Source organism: Salarias fasciatus, chromosome 5 (genome assembly GCF_902148845.1).
Source record: "Salarias fasciatus chromosome 5, fSalaFa1.1, whole genome shotgun sequence".
Classification (NCBI taxonomy): domain Eukaryota; kingdom Metazoa; phylum Chordata; class Actinopteri; order Blenniiformes; family Blenniidae; genus Salarias; species Salarias fasciatus.
This window is the reverse complement of record NC_043749.1, coordinates 35,400,466-35,410,522: the sequence shown is the minus strand read 5'-3', so window position 1 is coordinate 35,410,522 and position 10,057 is coordinate 35,400,466. Positions and strand designations below refer to the sequence as shown.

General features: G+C 48.1%; 1 protein-coding gene across 3 annotated transcripts; it reads left to right on the top strand.

Annotated features, from left to right (window-relative positions):
- Window positions 1-663: 663 nt before the first annotated feature.
- On the top strand, window positions 664-5,110 carry elf3 (E74-like factor 3 (ets domain transcription factor, epithelial-specific)). Of its 3 annotated transcripts, none has more exons than XM_030091900.1 (9): window positions 664-825; window positions 970-1,112; window positions 2,138-2,371; window positions 2,474-2,581; window positions 2,669-2,788; window positions 2,963-3,013; window positions 3,086-3,202; window positions 3,992-4,187; window positions 4,365-5,110. In XM_030091900.1, the coding sequence occupies exons 2-9, from the start codon at window positions 977-979 to the stop codon at window positions 4,501-4,503; spliced, it is 1,101 nt and encodes a 366-aa protein (XP_029947760.1). In that variant the 5' UTR covers window positions 664-825; window positions 970-976; the 3' UTR covers window positions 4,504-5,110. The 3 variants fall into 3 exon arrangements, with proteins under 3 accessions (XP_029947760.1, XP_029947759.1, XP_029947761.1); XM_030091899.1 differs by having other exon boundaries at window positions 2,666-2,788; XM_030091901.1 differs by having other exon boundaries at window positions 682-825; window positions 1,000-1,112; window positions 2,666-2,788.
- Window positions 5,111-10,057: the final 4,947 nt, after the last annotated feature.

The following is a 10,057-nucleotide window of genomic DNA, read 5'->3' as shown; positions in this document are numbered from 1 at the left end:
TCTGTTCGAGCAACAGAGAAGTGAGACCGTCCCGTCGATGCACATAACAGGACCCATAACAGATTGATGAAGAGTTTATTTCCATTAAAACTCTCCAGACGTTTGGCTGGAAAAGAGAGAAGAGTCACAACCCCGATCCATCAGGGTTTGTGTGAGAGGATCACACACTCTGAAACAAGTTTTTTTGTTGTAAAGGTTATAAGAGTCAGAATTAACATATATAAAAGAGACACATTTCTTTCCTTAAGACATCAATTTGATTAACTACGTTTGCTTATATATTTGGATTAAAATTGAAATTCAACATTTTAGTTACAGTTGGCCTAAAAGATTGATGTGATCACAGTTAAACAAAGATCAAGTAACATACTGAAATCTTCTTGTCATTAACCTCACTGATGAGTGAAGTCTTTGTATCAAAGCAGTTGTTTTGCATAACGATGGCGTCAGGCTGTTAAACAGAAAAAGAACCTGACTGGACCTGATGCTAACAGTCTGGGAAAGGCTCAGGCCAAGAAAAAACACAGAGAGAAAAAACACAGAGCAGGACAGGTTTGTTTAGTTTGTCGGGTTCTGTGGAAGGTGGAGGAGGAGAGAGGTGTGGCCAGTCTCAGGTGGAATTCCCCTGATTTCGCAGTCCGTCCCCCGCTGGCTGCAGCACAATAAAGCTCAGCGGGCGGCTGAATAGAGTAACAGGTGTCTGCTTGCCTCCAGGACGGCCAGTTCAGACACACTCCGGAGGGATTTTATTACCACACGTTCACGATCTGGATTTAACCCGACCATCAGTCCGTTGCTTCGTGTTGTGGCTCCTGCTGTAACCAGGTAAAAGAAAAAGCTAATTATCTCTATTTCCAGAAGAGCTGTGAGGCTGTGACACATGAGTTTATAATAATGTATATCATGGTGCTCAGGCACGTAGCTCTGAGGGTTTGGTCTCATCTGGATGTGGACGTGTCCTGTTCCCAGTGTCTCCATGTCATCGCCGTGTCTCAGCAGCGTCCTGACCCACGCCAACCTCACCATGTACCCGACCGGTCCGACCGACATGCTGCTCCACCAGCCCCCCACCCTGCAGCTCAGCGCCCCGTCACACTGCTCCAAGGCCAGCGGTAAGGACGTCTGCAGTCACAGCACGGTTCAGACCAGCACCTGGGCTGAGCACCTGGGCTGAGCACCTGGGCTGAGCACCTGGGCTGAGCACCTGGGCTGAGCACCTGGGCTGAGCACCTGGGCTGAGCACCTGGGCTGAGCACCTGGGCTGAGCACCTGGGCTGAGCACCTGGGCTGAGCACCTGGGCTGAGCACCTGGGCTGAGCACCTGGGCTGAGCACCTGGGCTGAGCGAGATGAGCACCCGGGCAGGGAGAGGTGGTAGTTTCAGGTAAAGACTAATCCCACGGTCAATGTTGATCTTGGCTTTTCAGTGGGGCTCTTTGCTGTGACCTGATTCAGACACTCCGTGCTCAATGATTAACCAGAGGCCAATGTTTAACCAGCAGCACAGCATGACAGAGAAATGCGGTGTCGTCATCGTCACATCAGCTCTGTTTGTCTTTTTCGCTGACCTTTGAGACAAAATGAAAAACAGGTCAGGGTGGTATCAGTCAAACGATAACAGCTATGCCTCTTACAAGAAGTCACACCTCCATCTCCTTATCTCCCATCTCCTGTCGGCACGAGCCTGCGAGTTAAGGATCTCTGCTGAGCACCCTGGAAGTGACGTTCTCACTCTAAACTCAGCTAGAACCAGGTTCTGACCGATACTGGCACCATGGATACTCTGGTAACCAGAGGAAAACACTGGGCTCACTGACCATCTGCACTCACTCATTTAGTCATGAAAAGGAACAAGTTCACCCTCTGAAGAGCTGTGAGCCGCAAGCTGACAGAATAAGATCACTTTCTGAAGAGTTGTGAGTCAGGAAGCCAATCGCACTGCATTTATCTGCTCTGTCAAATTGGTCCAGGACATTTTATGAATATAAGAAGGAAACAAACGATTAATCCTTCTGCTCCATTGCACATTAAAAACAACAAAAATAGGATTCTAGCAAGCAGCCCGTCTTTCAGTCTGTGCTCAAACATGGCAGCTGCTGTGTAAAGGGATCTAATGGAGGCCTGGTGTGACTCTGCAGCTCAGTCCTACAGGCACAGCAGCCCTCACTGCTGGAGCGAAGACCAGGTTCTGGAGTGGATCGGTGACCAGGTGGAGAACGCCAAGTTCGATGCCAACTTCCTGAGTCTGGCCTGCTGCGCCGTGAATGGATCCACCCTCTGCCAGATGAAGACGGACCAGATGATCGGAGTCTTCGGGCCACAGCTGGGTCCTCAGCTCCATCAGAGTCTTCAGGACCACAAGTCCAAACATGGTGACTGAAAACTGCAGCCATGTCTGAAAAATCGATGCTTGCTCAGCTGTGGTTTGGTTCATGAATCTGATCCTGTTCTTCCTGCGTCTGTTCGCTGTGCAGAGCTACAGAACCTTCCTGAACCAGAGCTGAACGAGACCTGCCAGCTCCTGGACAACTTCCTGGACAACCTGAGCTTCCCTCTGCTCAGCACCCTGCGGTTCGGCGCTGGTAGGTCAGGCGAACCCTGCCACTGCAGGATGAGTGGAAGCGTGGCGAGTTGAGCTCAGGCTGACGGGGATTCTGTTCTGTTAGCAGTGGAGGACGCCGTCAGCAAGAGAGAGTTCGACTACCAGGACGACTACGACCTGAGCCTGGCCCTGGAGCCCATGGCACCAGAGTACTTTTCAGATGGGGATTACATGTCCTCCTCCAACGGTGAGGGCTTCAGCTCCAGCTGCAAACCCCGTCCTTTAAAATGCATTTTGCACCTCTATGATAAAATCAACAAGCTCAGATGGCATGTTTTACATCTCACTTTCACAAAATGTTTGGCAAATATAGCATGAAGCTACCGTGCTCACTGTGCCGCTTCTCTCTTCAACTCCTCAGAGTCGGCCAGCAACGAGTCCGAGCCTGAGCTGTCCTGCCACCTCATCTCCAGTGAGTAAACGGATCGGCGTTCTCCTCTCGGTCCAGGGAAGCACGTCTGACGATGTTCTTATGTGCCGACAGAGGTTCAAATCAAGCTGGAGAAGGAGGAGACCCAGCTGAAGCGGCCGCGGGGGCGCCCCCCCAAGGGCAACCAGGAGCGCAGCAGCATCTACAACACTCCCAAGAAGACCAAGCATGGTGAGGCTGGAGAACCGCCTCCCACCCACTGTTCTCTGAGTTCTCTCCTGCCACAGCAGCTCTGTCCTCCAGACAGTCCAACACGCCTCTACATGAGCAAACCTTCAAGCTCATGTCATGACATTAGTCAAGTTGCATCTCCACCTTCAACAAGCCACATTCATTTTCTACTATTCGAGCACTTGATCTACCAAGATCTAAGTTCAGAAAGAGAACCTGGTCAGTTCATTTGTAAAGACATTTAAAGCATGAAAACTAGGGCTGTCAAAAGATTCATTGTTTTCATTAAATTCTATTGTTTTGCATTTGAATTCCGTTTTCAGCCCAAAACGTAAAGCATTCATCAGTCCAAACCACCAGAATCAAACACAGAGAAAGAATTTCCTTTGTGACCTTGTTGGATTTTCTTTTAAAATAAAGTGCCATGTAGACCACTTAATACAATATAAAAAACTGTAAAAAAAAAAAAAAAAAATAGACGAAAAATACGGTTTTTAATATGAAAAGAAACCCTAAGCCTAATTATGTGATTAATCGCCATTAAAAAAAAAAATCTTTAATCATCCCCACATTAATAATTCACAATTTATACCACGGACTCTGACAGCCCTACGTCTGGCTGTTCAGCGTGTGAGAGTAATTTCTTGTTTTTCTGGTGGTAAAAAAATATTGCTGAGATGTGATCATGTGAAACAGCTGATCAGTTCCAGGTTTTCAGTTCATTTAAATGAGAATCATGGATCCTGCCAAAATAAAGGCATGTCAGTAAGAGATCTGTGGTTTCCACAGCGCCCCGAGGCACCCACCTGTGGGAGTTCATCAGGGACATTCTGATCCATCCAGAGAAGAACCAGGGCTTGATGAAGTGGGAGGATCGTCACGAAGGCGTCTTCAAGTTCCTCAAGTCTGAGGCCGTGGCTCAGATGTGGGGCCAGAAGAAGAGAAACAGCAGCATGACGTATGAGAAGCTCAGCCGTGCCATGAGGTGGGTTCAGTGTTTTCTTTGACACACTTCCTGTGAGTTCAGCTCCGTCGCCGTCTGTATTTGGACGGAAGTTGGTCTCATGTGATCAGTCCCAGATCTACCGTTCCAGCCTAGAGAACCCTGGGACAGCAGCCGGCACTCATCAGCCTCGGTCAATCTGAACCTTCTGTCTTGCAGGTATTACTATAAAAGGGACATTCTGGAGCGAGTGGACGGTCGCAGACTTGTTTATAAATTTGGAAAAAACTCCAGCGGTTGGAAGATGGAAGAGATCGGCATGCCAGTCCTGAGCCACCAAGCCGGTGGAGGACTCTGAGGGGAGGACGGGGATGGGGGACGGGAGCTGGTCTGGCCTGTCTCACTCACACTTCCTTTTTCCAAAGGAAGGTATTGCAGAAAATGTAAGCCACTGTTTTTGGCTTTTGTAGGTTTTGTAAACCATATTTGTCATTGTTGTGTACAGTAAGTGAAATGTACATCGTTTTGGATGCTTGAGTTCCTCCAACCAACAACATTAGAGTGCTAATGAAACTTAAAGGATGGACTTTTACTGTTAGTGTGGTTTAGCTGACGTGTCAAAAGTGTCTTCGTCCTCTGATGAAGACCATTCCTCTGTCAAGGAAACATGATGTCCATGTGTGCTTAATGATTTTTCTCTGTTTTTATATTTTTGTAAATGGTTCCTGTGTTCTTGCCTCCATGATCTGTGATCCCTTCAGTCTTTTACTACTTTTCTTTTTTTTTGTAATCCTGTGTATAAAAGCAATTTGTATCTCGGTTACAACTGTATTATTGTAGTGGTTTACAAGAAGCATGAAGAACTGAGCTGTGGCTGACAGAAGAGGCTCTCAATGGCTGTAAAATATAAATTAAATTCTCTTTTCACACATATCTGTTTGTCAAATAAAGATATTATTTCATGAGACGTCTCAACTATAAGTAGGAACGACCTGGCGAAAGCTCTTCCTTTATGATTAGTGCTGCTAGCATTTTTCACCGATCTGTTTAGTCTACTGATAAACTGCAGCAAACAAGTGACACAGATTAGAAAATACTTCACAACTCCTGGGATTTACCGAGAACTCATCTGGCGGTGAGGGCAGTTCGGAGAGGAGGCACCACAGTGGAGGGTTTTAAAAGCAAATCAAATCATCTTGAAGTGGATTTCAAAATAAACAAGAAAGCCAGAGAAATGTGCTAATGCTAGCATTTTCCCGTTTAAAGACGTTCAGCAGAATTCCCACTAACTCCACCATGAAGGTCTTAAAATCATCAGGACGAGCATGGGTCAGTAATTAAACGCAGCATGGCTCCAAGAGCAAAGCACTGACGGAGAATGTGGGAGGACCCCAAACTGAACCCTGTGGAACTCCACTGGAGAGAACGAGGTGGCAGACATACAGTCACGGGGAACACACTCGACTTTTCATCCTCTGAGTCAGAACTGAAGGAGTCCAGCACCCTCTGCTGCAGGTCAGAGGTCAGAGGTCAGGGTGCCTGGTCCTCTGTGTCAAGTGCAGAATTTAAATCACAGCACCAAGACAGCACAGTCAGCAGTCGGTCTCTGGAATACTGGCATTGAAAGCCTTTACAGGCGCTGATTCTGAGCTGTGTGAACCTTTAAAGCCTGACTGGAAGACCTTCAGACTGTTATTCTCATTTCAGAAGTCATTAGTTGGCAGTGAACCGTTTTTCTTGTGGGCTTTTGGTGAATATGGTGAGTTTTAAAATACAACTGAAATGAGCTAAAACTGTTAAACTGTCAAAGCAGGCTTTTACTGCCAGAGGGAGAACATCACCTGGAGACCCTGAAGGCTAGACCAGCAGAGCAGGGACCAGCAGGGACCAGCAGGGACCAGCAGGGACCAGGCGCTGAGGGCTCTTCGTCAGCAGGTCGAGGGAAGCTCATCTGTGGAGACCTGGAGGAAGGGCCGCCTCGCTCACGCCGGGCTGACGTGGGTTTATGGTCGTGTTTATTGATTCCAAGAAGTCACGAGCCTTGTCACAGTTTCAGTGGCCTGATCAGGACATTATTGGTACTGCAATAATTGAAAAGGCATCTATCTTTCCCCTGAGCGGTGCTGAGGCTCGGCTCTGGAGGACGGACTGAAACCGCTCAGCTCGTCTCTTCTCTCAGGTCCGTCAGCGCTGCAGCTGTTTGGATGACTGTGCATTATGGTTATTACTCACCCATCATTAAGTCCGATGGCAGAGACACACTCACACACACACACACACACACACACACACACACACGCACACACACACATGCACATCCTCACATTAACCTACTTGTAGCCTGACGTTTGGTGTCTGCAGTGCATGTGGGACCCCTGCCCGCTCTGAAGCTTTAATTTGTATTAAAGAAGGAACCAGACTCCTGACTGAAGTGACAGTAGCTCTGCTTTCCCTCCACCAGCTCAGAATACCTGTCTAACAGGTATATTTGGCAACTTCCCAAAATGTGTGCGCAGCACGTAATTTACTGGAAACCTGGTGCCGGGTGCCAGGAAGATAAATACCTGAGGATAAAGGAGGGGTAAAGTTTTACTGCAGCAATCTCAACTCGCCATCATTGAGCAAACACTCCGGCTGCCATTGTTCTCCTGTAATGTTGCAACAACCTCGCTTTGAGTTCACAGCAGTTCACTTTATCAAACCAGTTCCACATCAAGACATGAGTGAAACAACAACAATAGACTTTTCTATGAGAAAATGTTGTAATCTGTTTTAGATTACATTCCTTTCAACTTTTTTTTCCAGCGGAACGATCATCCATACTCTTTAATCCCGCTGGTAAATCAGGGCTTTCAGCTGCGTTCGGGCAGAAGCAGAGTTTATCACAGGTCTTTACACTTTTATTATTTATATATTTTATTTTCTTATTATTTTACGCTCTCAGTCACTGTGCTGGGCGGACAGCGGCGGGGTCTGGCTGGAGACCGGGTGAGAGCTGCTCTACACTCATTATCAAGCCTTATCAGCTCAGTAATGACTGACTGCAGCTCCGGGACGCTGGTGGACGTTGACCTCTGCTTCAGCCAGTGGAGCGCTGAAGAACTGATGCAGTTCAGTCAGTAACTCAGATGAATGTGGGTGGAGCTGATGTGGTTTGTGGAGTGTGTTTTCCCTTTGTTCTTTGGGGTTTTCGTCTTGTTCTTCTTTTCACAAGTATAAGTGTTTTTAAAAGTGGGACTTTAACAAAAGAGACACTGACAAAAGAGCTTCTGTCTTCAGCCTCATCCAGGATGAGACGCAGAATGTGGTTTAATCCAGGTGACTCAGTGTGACAGCAGGAGGGAGGAGGTCAGCTTCATCAGCCGAGGTCTGTGACGAGTGAAGGACACGGATGGAAACTTCCAGGAGGCCTGGAGTTGAGAACCAGCTGGTGGAGAACCTTGAGGTCCAGCTGGGAGACCAGACCTTTACTCCGCAGCCCTGGACCGGCATGGTGGAGCAGCAGCTGAAGAGATGGCTCTGGGCTCTCCACAACATGCTCTTTATATTTGGTATCAGCCATGATGCCTGCCGGTCTGCCTTGTGGGAAACACCCGTCAGGTCAGAGCTCCTGAAATCTGCCCAGTCCAGCCCTGACCCTGAGCATTTCTTCCATATTGTTTGGAAAACAAATAAAATATGCAGGGCCGGCCCGGGCTTCGGAGGCGCCCTAGGCGAGCCCGAGACGAGCGCCCCTTGGGAGCGTGTTTTTTGAGCGGCCTGGAGAGTTGTTCAGCGGGGTGGAGGGGTGCTAAGGAGCGATTCCGAACGATACTGATCAGTGCCGAGGAGCTCAGTGCGTCGGACCGCTGCACAGCGGGGCACACGGAACACAGAGCGTCGTGGCGCCCCTTGTACGACCGCGGCACCCCCCCCCCCCCCCCCCCCCCCCCCCCCCCCGTCCTCCGGGACGTGGCGCCCTAGGCAGCCGCCTAGTTCGCCTATGCCTAGAGCCGGCCCTGAAAATATGTAATTCCAGAACTCACTCCGACGAATCAATGCCAGAACAACTGTGACAAAGCAGCTTCTGCAGTACCACACCGGTCCCACAAGGGGGAGACTGTGGCTGTAGAACAATGCAGTCTTTGGCTCACTCCAGGTGAATTCACCTATATCTAGAGTTCATAGACCGTTCCTTAAAGAACACTGGAGAACCTCAGCGATGACTAAAACCAGACACGAAGCAGGAGTCTGGCTGTTCAGAGTTTGGATTTGAAACAGGTCTCATCGAGAGTTTGGCTCTTTTTCTTCTTTCAGACTGTGGGTTGTTTCTCCTGTAGGAAATGCTCGACTTATGGTAGAAATGTGATTCAGGGAGCTTCGGTTTGGTTTGAAGCTGAGGAAATGTGTCAGACCTGTTGTCCAGAGGGAAGTTCGCCTGTCCCTCCAGTTCAGAGAAACAGTCCATCAGTCACCCAGAGCGGAGCGGCGGTGGACGCTGTGGGCCATGTGGACAGGTGTCCAGGATGCAGTCTGTGAAGGAGCACAGCGTGAATGAGAGGACAACATGTCAAACTCGGACAACAGACTGTCTTCCTGGTGAATTTCAAACCAACCAACACTAAAACGACACAAACACTACAGGTTTCAGTGTTTGTCTTCCCAGTATCACCGACTCATCTTTAAGACCTTTCTGTTCAGTAAAGCTTCAGTTCCAGCTGCTTCAGGACTCTGGAACAGGTTCTACATTTTTCTCCCGATACTCGCTCTGCTTCAGCCGGGATCTCATGATCACAGTACAGACATACAAAGGCCGAGGCTGATCAGAGACACCGGTGTGTATTATTAACCGAGCTTCAACTGAACAGCGGACCACAGCGGGTACAGTCTGTCTTTGGTGAAGTGAAAGTGAAACATTTCTGAAACAAAAATCACCATCAAAGTAAAGTAAAAGCTGAAACCCTGCTGCAAACCCACTGAAGGCAGGAAACACACACCTGGAGTGTCTCTGTCCAGTGGACTGGACGAGGACAGGCGTGTCCTCACTGTTCGAAAGGTGAGAGGAGAAAAGCACACGGTTTACTGTAATGTTTAATCACTCTGCCAACACAAACCTGTGTGTGTGTGTGTGTGTGTGTGTGTGTGTGTGTGTGTGTGTGTGTGTGTGTGTGTGTGTGTGTGTGTGTGTGGCATTCAGCCTGTAGGTTCTCTGGTTTCCTCCATAATACAGTGTTTCTCCACTGGTTTGACTTGTTTCTTGAAACAGAAATTATGTACATTCTCAGAACTGTAAGATCGTTTGGTGAAACAGTCTCACAGCTCAGCTCAGCTCCACAGCTGACCTACTGAAGCTCTTCTCTCTCCAGAACTGTTCTCTCATGTTTCAAAGCTCCAGTTCTTTCCCATAGAAACAGTTAGAATAAAGATCCTTTCAGTCTGAACCCAGTCCTTCATTGAACATGGTTTACAGCAGAACTGTAAAACATGCTCATTTCTTGTGTGTTTTTAGTGTTTATTCTCATTCTCTTCACTGTCGTCTCAGTTTGAAAACAAGCTTTACTGCATGTGATTCTGTGTTAAACTGTTTGTTATGAATAAGTTGTTGAACTAGAAGATTAGATAAGCTGACTCTAGCTCTGATCGTGTCTGTCGCTCAGCGTCGGCTCTGGAAAAGCTCTGAAATGTAACCAAGGTGCAACACAAAGGAAATCTTGTTTTGACTGTGAAAGATCAAGTGTTTTCATGACCTTTGTCTTCTTTGGGACTGAGAGACATCCTGGTTTCTAACAGAAAAAGAAAAGCGCTGCGTCAGTTTCGTCATCTGGAGACATTGTCATTGTCTATATTTGTTCTGTTGTCCACACAGCTGTTCAGTAAGCCAATCCCAGCCGGGGGGGCAGCTGTCATTCCTCAGATAGAGGCCGGACGGCGGA

Coding starts and splice junctions, on each gene's coding strand:
- elf3 (XM_030091899.1), top strand. CDS start 977: ATGTCATCGCCGTGTCTCAGCAGCGTCCTGACCCACGCCAACCTCACC. Junction 2,372..2,473: donor GGACCACAAGTCCAAACATG/GTGACTGAAAAC, acceptor TTCGCTGTGCAG/AGCTACAGAACCTTCCTGAA. Junction 2,789..2,962: donor TTACATGTCCTCCTCCAACG/GTGAGGGCTTCA, acceptor TCAACTCCTCAG/AGTCGGCCAGCAACGAGTCC.